We start from the raw sequence: 16,530 nt of genomic DNA on the forward strand, positions 1-16,530 counted from the left end.
CGTTTGTTGCTTCGGGAGGAGGGGAGAGAGGGCTGACAATCCAGAGCGTCGGAGAACTGTCCACTTCCTAGTACCTGTCATTTCAAATGTCATTTGAAATTACATTTGAAATGACAGATACCAGCGTGTCCGTGAAGCGTTAGGCCCGCGCACCCAGGTTACTGTATAGGCGCTGTATAGCGCTCTATACAGTAAAACGGGTTGCGCGGGCCAACGCTTCACGGACGCTTCTTAGACGCAGCTTGCATTAGCAAGCTATTTACATACAGGATCGAGCGGTAGGTGAGCTGCACTGTGCGTGCGGCAACCGCGGGTGCGCCGGGCACTAACGCAGCTCTTCCTACCGCTCGGTACTGGATAGACCTGACTAATAGAGAACCCAGTACCTAAAGGCATTGATAGACCGCTGGTACCAAGGATGCCAGGGATTCCTTCAGGCAGAGGCTCCGACATGCCTCATCGATGCCCAGAGGAACCGATGATGCCAGCACCATCAACTGTTCCCCTTGGCTCACCTATCCATTCGAGGACATCGATGCTGAGGGTTCGATGGAATCTCTTGCCAGCGGCTATAGCTGACAATAGCCTCGCTAGCACTCATTACCACAAATGGTGCACGAATCCAGGTGGGGCCTCCAATGCCTCCCGACTCAAGTGGCTCAGGGCCCACAAGATCATCCGCATCCATGGTGCCCGACAGCCATAGGCCAGTGATGGGACAGCACAATGCCCCTCAGTGCTCCACTGGGACACCATCAAGGTGCCTCAAGGGCATCAGACCACTATGCTGGTATGCCTTGAGTAAAGGACAACCCCGCTACTTAATCCATTTAAAGCTGAAATCCCTGCTGCTCGAGGGCTTCAGTAGCACTTGAGGGCTCCCAAGAACCCTGGCGGTCGATGGCCTTGGGGATGACCAGGGCCAATGGCCTCCATGGCGGCCCCATACCTCGATGGCATCGAAGGCATCGATGGTATTGGGGCTGCTCCACACCACAATGGCAAAGAGGACGTGCATCATGATGGCCCTGAGGGCAGCCACGGTATCACGGGAGTCCACTCCCACACCTCGATGGCAATGGGGGTGGCCACTCGTGCACCTCGATGAGATTGAGGCCACGGATGGCACTGAGGGCATGGAATGGATTCGAGGCATCCATGGCATAGAATGGAACAGAGGCATCCATGGAATTGATGGGTCTGCCATCTCGAAGCCCCAGGCGCTCGATGATTGCAGGGCTTCGAGTCCACAAATGTCTATGGCACGGAAGGCTCTTATGGCATCGAGGGGGTCACATACGCCGATGGCATCGAGGGTGTCCCAGCACCTTGATGGCATCAAGGGTGACCACAGCGCTCAATGGCAGTCCTGGTCCCTGATGCGGTCCTGACATCAATGCTTCAAATTAACTGTGTTCTGGTCACAAAAGTGCACGGGCAGCCATTACTGGGCATGGCACCAAAGGTGCGGCAGCAAGCTGTTTGCCCAGGCTCCTGCTCACCCTCTCTCCCAGGGAGACTATATTGCCATCACCAGAAAGCAGGAGGGGAGGCTACGTCATCCAGGGCTTCTGCCCATGGAGACTAGTTCCTTTCGGTGTGGAGGGGTGAGCTCTCCCCCCAACAGGAATGGTATGGTCCTCAATCTCTTCACTGTCTGACCTCCGTTGGAAAGAAATCAGTAGAACTAGGGATCACAAAATGAAACTCCAAGGAGAAACACTTGGAACCAACGTCAGGAAATATTTCTTCATGGAGAGGGTGGTGGAGTGGATGCCTGGAATGCCCTTCTGGAGGAGGTGGTGAAAACAAAAATGGTGAAAGATTTCAAAGGGGCATGGGATAAACACTGTGGATCCCTAAAGGATAGATGATGAAAATGAGGGAAAGATCAGATGGGGGTAACTTGCTGATGTGACGGTTACTACCTTTAACCAATAAGCCTTCATACTGTTGATGCAACTCATTATTGCTCTCTACTTTAACAGCAGGGGGAAAAGAGGAAAAGGGGAATTAGTTTCAACCAACAAGGACATTGAATTTTACAGTCTAGGAAAACAAATAAGCATGGGGGTAACTTGCTGATGCAACTGTTACTACCCTTAACCAATAAGCCTTAAACTTGTTATGTAACTCCAACATTGCTCTCTGCTTCAATAACAAGAGATAACACAAGAGATAAGAGATAACGGGAAATTGGACTCAGGCAGTAACCAACAAGGGCCCTGACTTTAACAGTTTGGGAAGCTAAGTATGGGGGTAACTTGTATGCCACAGCAGATCCACCCCTTGATGCTACCATTATAGGGGAGACCTGGATGGCATGGCTGATGCTACTATTAGCTTGTTGTGCAGATTGGATGGACCGTTTGGTTCTTTTCTGCCTTTATTCCTATGCTTCTATGTTTCCAATGATGCTGCTCAATCGGTAAAACAACATGGAACCTGTGCTCGGATAGAACTCAGGCGAGTCCCCAGGCTCAGCGGCCTACACGGATCTCCCACGGACTGCACTCAGTCAGTCCTGCCAGCACCGGACAAAAGGTACAAAAACAGAGCAAGGAGGGGACACAGAAACTATAGGTGCAGTATATATATATAGACTCTGCCAGACTGCACAGTGACTAAGGCCCACCAAGTGGCCAGCAGACAGAGGAAAAAGATAAAGAAAATTACCATAAGGTAAAGGAAAGAAAATAGCTGCAGCTCTAGAAGAAATCTCTTACAAACACCTTACAGGAAGAGAGTAAAGCTGAATATCGTGAGCACACAGCTCCCACAACCACACAGCTCCATGGAAAAAAAAGACTGAGGGACTTTGCCTGGGGGGCAGGGTGACTACAGCTGCACATGCTCAGTAGGGCATGTATGAAAGTACTAGATTCTTTGAGATCAAAGTTCTGTGCCAGGCTCCATCTGATGATGTCACCCATGTGTAAGGACTAACATCCTGCTTGTCAGAGAAGAGAGGTTTTTTTTTTCCATCAATAGAAAGAACTTTGGAAATTTGCACACTGATTCAGAAGCTGAGCCTCGAGGGAAAGATTTTGGTGCTTGGAGCTACCATCCTGTTTTTTTTTAACTTTTGATGATTTCACCTTTTGGTCTGAAATCCATTTTATAAATTGCAGTAAACCATTTTTTGTTTAACACAATACCAGTTCTCTGACTACTTTTTTTCCATCCCAAAAAACAAGTCTGCTAAGCTAAATATATCTGCGTATGTGAATATGAGGTGGAGTGAGACTGGCTATGAGATACTGTAGAAGGTACCTATCATCAGGAGCTTAGGGCCCCAGAGGCTTGTCCTCCCTCCCTGCCGGTTGAACCCCGGCCCCCATGGTGGATTACTGCAGTGTAGTGGATGGTGTGAGTGCGAGAGAAGAGTAATCCAGGAGACAGTAACCCCAGGGCATTCTGCTGTGACCCTTGTATTACGAGGGGGCTACATGGGTAATGTTTGGGCATGTGTAGGATACATGGTGAGCCCCAAGGCCTACTTTTGGAGTTTGGAAGGGTTATGGTGGCAGGGTCTATGAAGGCCTGGAGAAGCATTTTTGGAGATCAGGGAGGGGGGAGACTATAATGGGCTCAGAGGCCCATTTTTAGTTCCTGGAAGACGAAGGTTCCCACACTAACCATCCTTTTCACTTTGGGCCAGTTAGCATAGGGAAATTTGGGCTGCCCAATGTGACAATGTTACTATGACTGCCACATGCATGTTAAAGGACATGTCAAAATTAGTGAAAATTTTGGTGTCTTAAATGAAAATGTCTAATGAAGTATATTATCCAAGTTAAACATTACAAGGTTCATATTCAGCTGCTGGCTGGCTAGCAAAATTAGCCAGATAAATAGAGACACACTGTTGAATATCTCTGGCTATTCTAAAGTTAGCTGGATAAGTTTATCTGGCTAATTTTAGGACAGCTCTACGGAAGGCCTAAAGTTATGCTGCTATGATAGCCAGATAACGCAGAAAATCTGTATTTGTCTGGCTAACTTAACCATATAGCCAAGTCCATTCTGGAATGACCCCGCCCCACTCCCGAGTTAACTGAATAACATTTTAATCAAACAAATAATTTTCCAGTTAACTTGGGACCAGTCAGAACTTAGCTGGACAAATGGCGCTGAATATCAGCCTCTAAATATAAAGTTAGTACCATTTCCGTTATAATCTAGCACACCAAAGAACAATCCAAAGATAGTGACTTCTATGAACTATTAGTCATGAGTTTCAAGATTCCAGGTTCTTATCATTGCACTGCATAATACTCAAGAAAGCTACTTGAAGTAAAATTGATTGAGCAAAGTTTTATGATGATTGTTTTAAAAATAATGTATTTAATTTATCTCTTATCAACATTGCAAAGTACATTTAATTATCAGGCACTATTAACATGTTATTGCAGTGTTTTAAACATCAATAAAACATTTGAAAAGAAACTACAGTTGGTTTGAAATAATATTTTTATCAGGCTCTCTAATGTTTGAAAGATATAGCTTAGCACTTAGGATTAATGACCCTTCTTTAGGCCCTGGCCTCTAGTAGGCAAAACTCCATAGGAAAGCTCCTAACAGGCCTAAAAAAAAAAAAAAAGGGGATCACATTACTCCAACCCTACAAGCACTACACTGGCTCCCCATAAAGTACAGTATTTAATACAAACTTGCACTGATAGCACACAATTTACTATACTACATCACTTCCCCTTGGATTGGCTACATTCTTAAACTCTATATCCCTAGGAGATCATGTCCCTCTGCCTCCTAGTCCCTCTTAGAAATCCCCTCCCTTCGTGCTGCCAGACTGCCATTTACACATGAGCACCTGCTCTCTTTCTGGCCTTCCCTCTGGAACTCCCTCCTGCAGTTGTAACATAACATGACTGACACTGAGGAGCTTAAAAGATCTTTAAAAACTCACTTATTCCCAGGCGCCTTCTCCCTGTCAGTAACAGAGAGTCAACCTCCTCTTAGCAAAGCTTAATGCTCCACCTCTGTCATACAGGCTCATTTGATACCGTGCCTTTCAGGCAGAAATAGAATGAAAAGTGCTAATTTATTCTAATTTGTCTAGAACTATGCCTATTGCTTGTTGACGTTTAACCTCTGCTGTTTTTAAAATAAGTAGTTGTGTTACCTGCGCCGAACTTTTCAGGGCATGGGCTACAAATCATATAAAATAAATAAATAGTGTATATATAAACTTAAGTTTTGCAATACCGTTATAGCTTGATATATAATTAGCACAAGATTCTCCAACAAATATGATAAATATATTTTACTGAACAGTTTCTAGTGGTATATACATTGCAATTAAGTTCCAAATCCAATATCAGACTTACTATTCAACACGTTTAACTTTTTTTTTAATCAAACCGAAAACATTATCAATTAAAAGAAATAATCTATAAATATTATTATAAAAGGTCAAATCATTTTCATTTCATAAACACATGATTTCTGCTTATTCATAGATTTGAAATTAGCTATTTCTATTTTTAAATTCCAAATCTACCACATCTTAATACAACTAGTGACATGAATTTAATTGGAAATGCAAAGGAAAGGCAAGGGAGTCCTTCAAGAGAGCAATAACAGTAGATGGAAACACTAATAACTGACATTTCTAATCTGTATTGTCAACAACTGTGATGAGGCAAATATAATATTGCCGTATTTATTTTCAAGAAATATTATCAGAGCAGCAGGGCTCATTTAATGGAGTTTTATATGTCTATCCTACAGCCATTACCATTATAAAATGTCAGACACCTACAAATGCCTAGAGTAAATGGTCTGTTCCTCCTCACCAAACTTTGCTCTCTTCTCTTGTATTAGAAAACCCATTCATTCCCTACAATCCCATATTTACACTTTATTTATTTTTTTGACTTATATTCTGCCTTTCCGCCACTTCAGAGTAGATTGCATTCAGCTACTGTAGATACTTCCCTATCGCCTGAGGGCTCATGGTCCAAGGGTCTGATTTACTACAGCTTATCTCTCACTTTGTGGATATAGGAAAAATGCTTAGTAAATGAGGCCCTAAATTTAAATCTGAGGCAATGAAAGGTGAAGTGACTTGGACAAGGAATGACAGCGGGATTTGAACCCTACCTTCCCTGATTTGCAGCCCACTACTCTAATCACTAGGCTACTCCTCCACCTCATTTGCTCTTCTACCAACCAAGCAGGCACCTTCCTGCTTCTAAGCATTCTCACTGCTTGGACGCTTCTGGAATTATCTCCCACCTTATCCAAAAATCCTGTCCCTTTGCATCTCTTTCATCTTCTTCTCATAGTGCTCCTTCAGCTATTCCATTTTCTCTGTGCTTTTATTTTGTCTGTTATTACATCTGTGCGAAGGTAAACTGTATAGGGCACCATAGTAAATCGAACTATATGTAGGTAGGCAGGTATGTATGAAGAATGGAAGACTTAGAAAGGTGCAGAAAACAGCTCCAAGGGATGATGGGTGTGTCGGTAATCCTTACCTATTTGATTTCTGCTTGGAGAGTAGAAGGCATTAACTACAGCAGCTCCAGTTATCCACCTATGAAGAATATAAGAAATCTAGTTAGAAAATCTGAGTGAACTAGATAGAAAAATACATAGGTAAATACTGAATAAATATAGTACACCAAAAATGATTGAATTAGCAGAATTTAGAAATTTGTCAAGCCTAAAATGTAAAATTTCAAAATGTTTCTAGTGTAACAATTAGGATATCTGTGTATAAGTAGCCACTACTCATTTATTCCATATTTTAGAAATGACAAAAGAACATGCATATTTTCACTTTTGTGTGCACATACGCACGTGTAAAAATGGGTGGTCTAGGGGTGTTCTGGGACGGGGCGAACACTTGCATGCACAAGTTGATATTTTAAAAGACATGCACATATTTTTCCAACTTCCTCGCATATTTTTAAATCTGCTAATTATCTTGTGTAATCGATATTAAACATATTTATTGTGTAGTACTGACTGGGCAGGAGGACTGGGAGGACTGGGGGCAGGTCAGGCTAAAGAACCAAGAATATCTTGATGACTTGGAGAAGGACTGAGCAAACTGGTTAATTTCCTTGATGTGTGCATGTTTTAAAATTGGCTGACTTAGATGGTAAATTAGGACTTACACAAGTAAATTCTAGTTACTTTCACGTGTATATATTTTTAAAAAAGGTGGGTAAGGTACACATGTTCAGTGCATTGAAATATGTGATTTCAAAGCATTACATTTCTTTTGAGCATTGGCCTACACATAATGCATATTTTATAAAATGTGCATATGTGATACACACATGTTCTAAAATGCTGGAGTAAAATTATACAAGGCCATCTACATGAATATATGTTGCCGCACGCAGTTGTTTGAAAGTTCTCCTCCCTGCATTATCAGAGTTGAAGAGTTGATGAGATTGAAATGATATGTTTATTAGGGATTGTTACGTGGTGGGGTGTTTTTAGTGTGCCCTTGGGCCTCAGCCCGACCACAGACGGATCCAGGGCCGAACCGAGGGTTGACGGCGTGTTCCAGCATGGCTGACGGTCTTAGCCTCTGCCAGGCCTGCAAGCTCCCAAGGCCAACAACATGATGTTGGAAGTTGAATAGTCCTCCGAACATTTCGAGCCCTTTTGGACCTGCCGCTTGTATCGACATGGAGCAGCAGGCCTGGCCTGAGGATGAGGGCAGACCGGCCTTGACATGAAGACATGACACCAAGGTTGATGCAACGGCATCACAGACAAGGGTTGTTGAAGACATGACACCAAGGCTATTGAAGACATGACACCAGGACTATGAAGACATGACACCAGGGCTGATGCGAAGACATCATGGACCAGGGTCGATGCGATGACATCCTGGACCAGGGTTGATGCGACGACATCCCGGACCAGGGTCAATGCGACGACATCAGAGATATGACGAGGAACTTGACAAAGTCCAGATGAGACGAGAAGCTGGGCAGGAGGACATTGGCACTGTCTCTCAGGGCGCCCTACTCAGCCCACCTTCACAGGTGGACCCAATGGGCTGGTCGCAGAGAAATGAATATGCAATTTGCATACATCAATCTGTTTCTTAAACCAAATATATGAAACTAAATCCTATGGATATTCATTAGGGAAACTCTGAAAACCAGATCAAGTAGGGGACAACTTGAGGACCAATTTGAGCACCACAGGATAAGAATAGCATGTGGTAAAGTCTGAGGTATTTGTATTTGTTGAGTGTAAACAATTCAGAAGCCAAAAGTCAACTCTCAGAAACAGTATCCAAAGATTCAAGAAAAGTTTCTTGCAACGTATCAACTTTTTAAAATCTTTGGACTCCACTTTTTTGGGATCCTTCAGTATTTGTTATTGCATATTTTATTTAATCTTTTGTTTGTCAGATTGATGCAAAATAGGTAGCCACACTTTTCTTGGTGAGGTAGAGCAAGCAGAGCACCCTGCCACTTGGATTTCATTCTAGGCCACATGTAGATACAGGGCACCTTAGCTTCTGCAGGAGGCCCCTGGCAGGTCCCTTACCATAGGGAGGCAGCTTTGGATAATAATGCTCATCAGAGAGTAGGGGGACAGCTTTGTCTGTGCTTTCAAACCATTGCATGGTTGAATGTGTGTCTGCCTGCAAGAGTGCATTCATATTCTATTTGCAGCACATACTTGTGCGACAGAAAGGCTACTTTATCCATTTCATGCATGTGGGGCTGCCCAAGTTGCATGTTCACATTGACTGTCTGACAGAGGGGAGGATTAAGGGTTATTCAGTTATTCAAAGATTTGATTAGGTTCTTCAGAATCTTATGGGTTCAATTTTCAATTTTCAAAACTGTGTACTTTGATGCATAGTCCGTCCCCATCAATGTGTACAAAGATTTCTGACTGTAGATATCAACCCTTTCCACCATCTAATTTGTACGCATCTTTAGCTTAGTCGCCCAACTGGTAAATGGGATTGGGACATATTTGGGATTGGGTCTTTATTTGGTGGGCTAGGAAAGAAAAATTCATAAATTATCATCATAGTTATAATCATTATTTTTGTTTTCATTGCCATTTCTTTAAATTGACAGTTGTTCTTTGCAAAAGAACAGTTAAAAAAAACTATTATCATGGCAGTCATTCCTTCTGCATGCAATGAAGAACTAAAGAAGAACATTTCTTATAAAGAAGAGTCTATTTGTCCTATGAAGATTGATTTACTGTAAGGTAGTAGTTGATATGTGCAGATGAGATAGATTGTGTGGTGGCATGGTATGTGTAAGAAAGTTATAGATTCAGAGAGCAGGACAGCTATGAAAAATCACAAAAGAAAGGAATTGCATGTATTTTGATGTGCTGTGGGGAGAGGTAGTTCAGGGAAGGAAGGGGCGGAGTAGGAACTTGTGTGCGCACTTTTAATATTTTACAAAGCATGCGTGTAAGTCCACCCGCACATGTTTCATCCTTGATGGAACAGGTGTAAATTTGTGCAGATGAGTCTGTGCATGTACTAAGGCACCCATGTGGGAATTCTCAAAATGAACTGATGCATTTAAGTTAGCTTCGGAAATACGGAGTAAAGTCTACATGTTAAAAAGGTACATGCAGATTTAACCCTTACTTGCGTAGTTATAAAATGACCCTCCAAAAGTGTTAGTTGTTTACATAGAGAGGAAGTACACTGCATAAATATAAAATGTTATTTTAGATTTTGCATTCACTTTTGGATAATTATCTGTTGCTTTGACAAGCTTTGGAAAATGCCATGTAAGAGTACAATAAAATTATAATACATACTCTTCTTTGTCCACCTGTTCTCTGAGCTTTTTAAATGCTTTATTTAAGGTAAATCCTATATTTTGAAGTATGTTCTCAAAGTATTCATCCTCCTTATAGTTCAACTACAAAAAGAGGAAATACAAATGTTATTAAATTCTGAGACTCTCTCTAGTTCACTATTATAGAAGACTTGCTGAGCTGCACTGTGTAAGTACAGTAATGCACAGGGAAAGCATTAATCAAAGCCATTTTTGCATGAAAATCTGTGTTTTATCCACAGAAATGGCCTTTTTGAGATTTGCCCACTCTCAGTGCAGATAACATTACATACGTTGTCCAACAACATATAACTTCTTGCGTAGTTATAAAATGACCCTCCAAAAGTGTTAGTTGTTTACACAGAGAGGAAGTACACTGCATAAATATAAAATGTTATTTTAGATTTTGCATTCACTTTTGGATAATTATCTGTTGCTTTGACAAGCTTTGGAAAATGCTATGTAAGAGTACAATAAAATTATAATACCCAAATACTAGAGAGGTGTCGCCATAGATGGGATTAGGTTGGGGGAGGCAACAACATTGATACATTTGGATTTTCTAAACTACACAAATTATATTGCCTGAAAAACGGACCTGCGGAAAGAGCAGATGCAAATCTCTGTGAGTATTTTTTCCATGGCAGTGATCAGAGCAAAATTACCCAAGGGGTTATTACCAGGGAGGCTGGGGCTTATTTATTTACCCTTTAGAGGGGAGGGGTCTTTTTGACAAATATATTTTTTAGTATGGGGGGGTTCTCTGTCAGAGGAGGGGAGTTCTATGTCTGACCTTCAGGCCCCTTTAGGAGTTCTTGGGAGGGTTGGGATGGGAGGGAGAGCATTGACAGGTGCATAAGCCTTCTGATGATTTCAGAAGCTACTTAACTGCACCTATTGAGGTGAAGTTAAATAGCATGGCTTAACGTGCATCGTGCCATTTCCTATGATCCATGTTAAGCCTTTTGCATATTAATGAACTGCTTTGCATGCATTTGCAGTTTTTCATGCAGTTCAGCTTATTAATTTGGCATGCACCGTACCTGATTTGCTTTCAAGTGATATCGCACACACATTTCATATAGTGTGAGTTAATGACATTTTAACCTGCATTAAGCACGGGAATTGGTATTTAATGTGCATTAATGTGTTATCGCAGCTTAGTAAATAGAATTCAGTACCAGCTGAGAATATGGGAAGGTCAATATTCAAAGGTTTTGGTCCAGCTAACCTCCGGACTTAATCAGTTAAAAGCCAAGATTTGAACATTTCACCCAGCTGAGTGGCTAAATCTTGTGTACACGACTCATTATGCATTACCAAATCTACCTGGACACAAAGAGATGGCACTGGGGTTGTTCCAGGGGTGAGGGCTAAGCTGGTGCTTGCTCATATTGAGTGCTGTCCAGGAAAAGATACTCATGTAAGTTAGCTTAGAAAACAAGAAGGCCTAAAGTTATCCGGACAGTATCTGTGATTATTCAGTGACAGATTTATGTGCATAAGACCCACTGAATACTGAATATTCACATAAAGTGACTTCATCTGGATAATTTTGCCACTGGTCAGTCTACTGATTAAGTGATTATTGACCTCAGGGTGTTCTAGATTAACATTCATTAGGACTGTGATTAGTTTTTTTTAGTGGCTTCATTGGTTTTGGCACGGATCTTACTGCAAAAGAGCCCAATGACATATCATAGTGCTTAAGTGAATCCTGAACAGAAAATGACTCTGAACTACTGCTAGACATATACCATAATTTTACATGTGCTATCATTTTTCTTTTGCATGCATGGAAAGAATGGCTTTGCAATGTGCCTAATATTAATATCCCACAGAGCACAATATTCAAGAACGAGACCAAAATCTGTAATTTAAATGTTGGTAAGATGATACATAATCATCTGTCTGGTATGCATGCTATTCAGAAGCACACTAGCACAACAAATACTGCACTGTATACATAAAATGTCATTTCTCAGCAGAAGAAAAAAAACATTGTTTTATTATAGGCACAAAGTGGGTGAAATGCGTTTGTATGCCACTTGCAGTGTTCTCAGAGAAAACGGTTTTGAAAGCCTTTGAAAACAATTGAAGTCTTGAGCTCCTGACAAATTTCGGAAATGGTATCTGAGTCAGCTCTTTGTGAGTTACTGCACACCCTTGTTCCCATGATACCTTGATGGATACCTACATCCTTGTAGTCCGCATTCAGCTTGTTGTCGTCCATGATGTCATTGGGGTAGCCAATCCTCTCTCTAATTGCTCTAGCCTGGAAATAATTATTATAATTTTTAATTTTGAGCCTAAATTATCTGCAGCTAGAACAGTAATCATACTCGATATATTTATTGGCAGTTGCACTTCTGATTAGCTAAAAAAGGTGGTGCTTACAGGCATGGAATAGAAATTCAGCCACTTATGTCATGATTTTAAAGGATTCGTATGGATTTAATGAATTCTTGCTTTTAGAAAATATTGAAGTTTGTACTTCAAGAGCTCATAGAAATAATTTAAAATGTTTAGTTTATTTTCTGTATTCTCCCCCATAAAGGCGTAAACAAACATGAAAACAAAAGCTTGAGCATACTTTGCTGAATAAACAAAAATATATCTTTTACCAAAAAAGAAAAAGACATTAGAAGAAAAAAAGATAAAGATAAAAGAAAAATATTGTAATTCATTTATCCAATCTAATTCATTATATAGAAATAAAAGGAGGGGGAAGAAATGCAAACAGAGAAAGAGAAAATAATGCAAACAGAGAAAGAGAAAATAATTATAGGAAAAGGCATTAACATAGCATACAAAACCAGCTACATATTTATTTATTTCACCTTCACTTAGACTGCAGGGGACGAGGTATTAGGCCTATAGGGTTCTGTAAAGAGACGTAATTGCTCAGATGTGAAAAAAATGAAACATTCGCTGCCCCTCTTAATTATACATTTACAGGGGTAGCGTAAAGTAAAGGAATAACCTAAAGAGGCCATCTCCTGCCGAAGGGAAAGGAACTCTTTTCTCCGTTGTTGCGTAACCTGAGCTAAATCAGGATAGATCCTCACAGCTTGACCATAAAAGACTATCGGAAATTTCCTAAAGAAAGTACGCATGACATTATTTAAATCAATAGTAGAAATAAAAGACACTAATAAAGTATCTCTCCAATACTTCTAAATAAATTTTTGGTAAAGGATTATAAAGTATCCAATTATTATTTCTATGTGCAAACATTTTGGGCTTGTTATTTGAAAAATGATAAAGAATTTAAAAAAATATATATATCTATATATCTTTTAAGCTGGAATAATCGTTTTGATTCCATGTTACAACTGTCGGTAGTGTTAGACCAATTTTGAAATTCAAATTACTTTTATGTTCAAGCAACTGAAATCCATATCTGCCAGTAGATTCAAAGTGCAAACTGCCATGACCCTGACATCATGACACATTTGTTTATATTCCATTTTTCAGCTACGTCAAAGTGGATTACATTACATTCAAGCACGATAGGTATTTCCCTATGCAATCAGTTTGTACCTGAGATAATGAAGGGTAAAGTAAGTTGCCCGAGGTCACAAGGAGTAGGAGTTGGACCCCAGCTTCCCTGCTTTATAGCCTGTTGCTTTAACCACCAGGCAAGGGCACACCTAGCCAGACAGGTATTCAGGTTATCCTTGATACTTATACAGAAGATAGATTTTATCTGGCTAAGTCATAAGTGATACTATGAGTTACTACAAGTTACTAGGGATGTGCATTCGTTTGCAACGAAATAGGTAATAAAGACAATATTTCCTATTTCATTGCATTTCGGGAGGGGCCGCCAAAACGATAAGAAAACCACATAAAATTTTGTGGGTTTTCCTATCATTTCTTGGGGAGGGGGGGGGGGAGAAAGGGCACATTAACAACACAAAACCCACCCAACCCTTCAAATGTAATTAATTGCAACCCCCCACCCTCCCAACCCCACAAAACTTGCCCGACATACCCCCCGCCCCCCCCCACAAGACTTGCCAAAAGTCCCTGGTGGTCCAGCGGGGTCCCGGGAGCAATCTCTTCCTCTCGGACCGTCGGCTGCCACTAATCAAAATGGCACTGGTGGCTCTTTGCCCTTACCATGTGACAGGGGCTACAGGTGCCATTGGTCGGCCCCTGTCACATGGTAGGAGCAATGGATGGCCCGTGCCATTTTTTAAGTTGTGTGGGTAAATGATATCACCCCATAATGGCCCAGCAGGCAAGGGATTGAGGCACTGTCCCAGTGCGGAGGTGCCTGTGTCCATGTTTCAGCGCAGCTAGCGACATGGGCAGATAATGTGACCTACAGTAGTCAGCTGGAAGGAAACCCACACAGCCATGGGGCATCAAAAGGCGGCAGGCCTAAGGAAGCCAGGAGAACCCAAGGTCACAGTAAGCTAACATTGCACAGGAGCTCAGCTACAGGTGGATTGGTGCCGTGCTCGCATCTGTATGCAAAAAAAACCTATTGAAAGAAGTAGCTGTTTCCATCTCTCTGGTTTCCTTCCTTCACAAACAAAAACGTCAAATGATGTCACAACGTATGCTCTGACACTAAAGGCAGTGCTAAAGAATGTCCAAAACATAAAACGGATATAACTCTCATAAGCTACTCATAAATGTAAAGTAAATTTAATAAAAGGTACTCCTGTAACTTGTTTGTTGACCTTTATTTCAGCATTTGAGTAAAGGAATTCTAAACCATGGTGATCTAACTTGATTATGTCTCTTCGTTTCTCTGTATTACTAAATCAGCTGTCTTTATCATATGGTCCTTATAGCTATAATCTATAACATAGCAGAGTAACATGAGAGATCATTATTGGACAGGTAAAGGAAATAATGTATGAAATGCATTTTTGACAAACCTTCTGTTCCGCTTTTATTTTTGTTTCTGCATCCATCCAACTGAGGTCTTCCAAAGTGTGGATAAAAACATCACGGATCTGTTTAATCATGTCTTCAACCTTAATCATCAAACATATGAAAATCAAGACAAAGCCGAGTTTAGGAAAGAGGAGCGGTGCTGCGGTTTCAGCCAGGTCTATAATTCTTGGGGTATGAATTCAAGACTACCACTAAGGCCTGGATTTTCAAAGGTCACAGACCTTAGAAAATCTGGCAGTAATGGGGGTGGGGGGGGGGGGGGCGAAGGGCCTTCAAAAGCCGGCAGCGATCGCACCTCCGCGATGCGATCGCTGCCGGCTTTCACACCCAATAGCACCACCGTGAAAGGTGGCACTATTGGGCGTGCTGCTGGCAGCGATAAGGTGTCCTACCTTTTCGCCATCAGCGAAGTCGTTGCGGAGTCCGCCCCGACTCCTCCCCTTCCGAAGTGGACTCCACCCCGACTCCGCCCCGATTTTGATATCATTGGAAAATGACCCCCTAAGTGTCTGAAATTTATATCCCTATAGTGTCTATTATTAATAATTTACATTTATTTATTGCTGCTTCTCAAAGGCCAATGGCGATGTACACCAAAACAATGAAGAGCAAAAATACTTAGGGATGATTTTTCATCATTGCATATTGTTTTGGCTCAACATAGTACCTGCACAAAACATTTTGAGAGAGAAATAAGCAAGGCAAAACTACTCATGGTTACTCGCCCCGCCCACGGCTCACCTGCATAGTTCCTTGGTGGGTCCTGGGATGACCTCCCTTGCGGTAGTGGCTAGTCCAGCTAGGTCCCGGCGTCCCGCGGTGGCGGTCGCTGGGCCTTCCACTGTGCACCATGCCTCATGCCGAGGTTCGGCATCTCTCTCCATGCTAGCCACGCCCATACGCACGCGGCCTGCCCTGACTCTTGTAGGGCCGAGGGTGGGTCTAGGTTCCGCGGCGCACCCTGATTGAGCTACAATATAAGGAACTTCCTGACTTCACTTCCTTGCCTTGGCAATCGGGTCAGCTTGTATGCTAGATTGTCTCTGCGTCTGTTCCTGTTTGTTCCTAGCCTCGTTCCAGGATCCTTCTGTTCCAGTTCTGTTCCTGATTCGTTCCTGCATCCTCATTCCTTATTCCTGTGTTTGTTTATCTTCCTTCCCATGTAGTACCCTCTGATTGTCTCACTGGTACTGACCTCAACTTGTTCCTAACCTATCTGTCTGTCTGCTGCCTGTCTACGATCCCAGCCAATTTATGACTCGTCTGCCTGTCTGCCGCCTGCCTCAAAGACCACAGCCTGTTCCTGACTCGTCCGTCCATCTTCTGCCTGTCTCAAAGACCACAGCCTGTTCCTGACTCGTCCGTCCATCTGCTGCCTGTCTCAAAGACCACAGCCTGTTCCTGACTTGTCTGTCCGTTTGCAACCTGCATCCAAGACCTCAGCCTATTCCTGACTCGTCTGTCTGTCTGCCGCCTGCCTCAAGACCTCTGCTTGCTCCGGACTACATCTGTCCTCTGGTATCTGACCCTTGCTCCGGTGACCACTCCTCGGGCTGACCTTTGGACATTGACCTTTGCCTGCCTGACCTTGCCTCCAGATTCTGGCTCTGCTCCTCGCCTTGTCATCACCAACACTGTTCTGGTTCTCTCTGCTGCAGCTCAAACCTGACCTTGCTCCTTCTGTGTCTGTGGGCACGTCGGACTTCCATTCTCCCAGGTGAACCTGCGAGGCCCACCTAAGTCCAAGTGGCCTGGGTCCCTATGGGATCCTCCCGGGGGGACCTCAGGCTTCCAGTGG

At 42.4% G+C, this 16,530-nt stretch overlaps 1 protein-coding gene across 3 annotated transcripts in view; it reads right to left on the reverse strand.

Moving 5' to 3' along the window:
* The window catches only part of MME (membrane metalloendopeptidase), a 189,561-nt gene that overhangs the window by 59,853 nt on the left and 113,178 nt on the right, over positions 1-16,530 (reverse strand). For all 3 annotated transcript variants that reach the window (XM_029615303.1, XM_029615305.1, XM_029615306.1), the window contains exons 14-17: positions 14,714-14,812; positions 12,016-12,093; positions 9,799-9,902; positions 6,504-6,562 (exon numbers count right to left, since the gene is read on the reverse strand). In XM_029615303.1, the coding sequence (XP_029471163.1) occupies positions 6,504-6,562; positions 9,799-9,902; positions 12,016-12,093; positions 14,714-14,812 (340 nt within the window). The remainder of the gene's footprint in view (positions 1-6,503; positions 6,563-9,798; positions 9,903-12,015; positions 12,094-14,713; positions 14,813-16,530) is intronic.

Source organism: Rhinatrema bivittatum, chromosome 9, assembly GCF_901001135.1.
Source record: "Rhinatrema bivittatum chromosome 9, aRhiBiv1.1, whole genome shotgun sequence".
Taxonomy (NCBI): Eukaryota; Metazoa; Chordata; class Amphibia; order Gymnophiona; family Rhinatrematidae; genus Rhinatrema; species Rhinatrema bivittatum.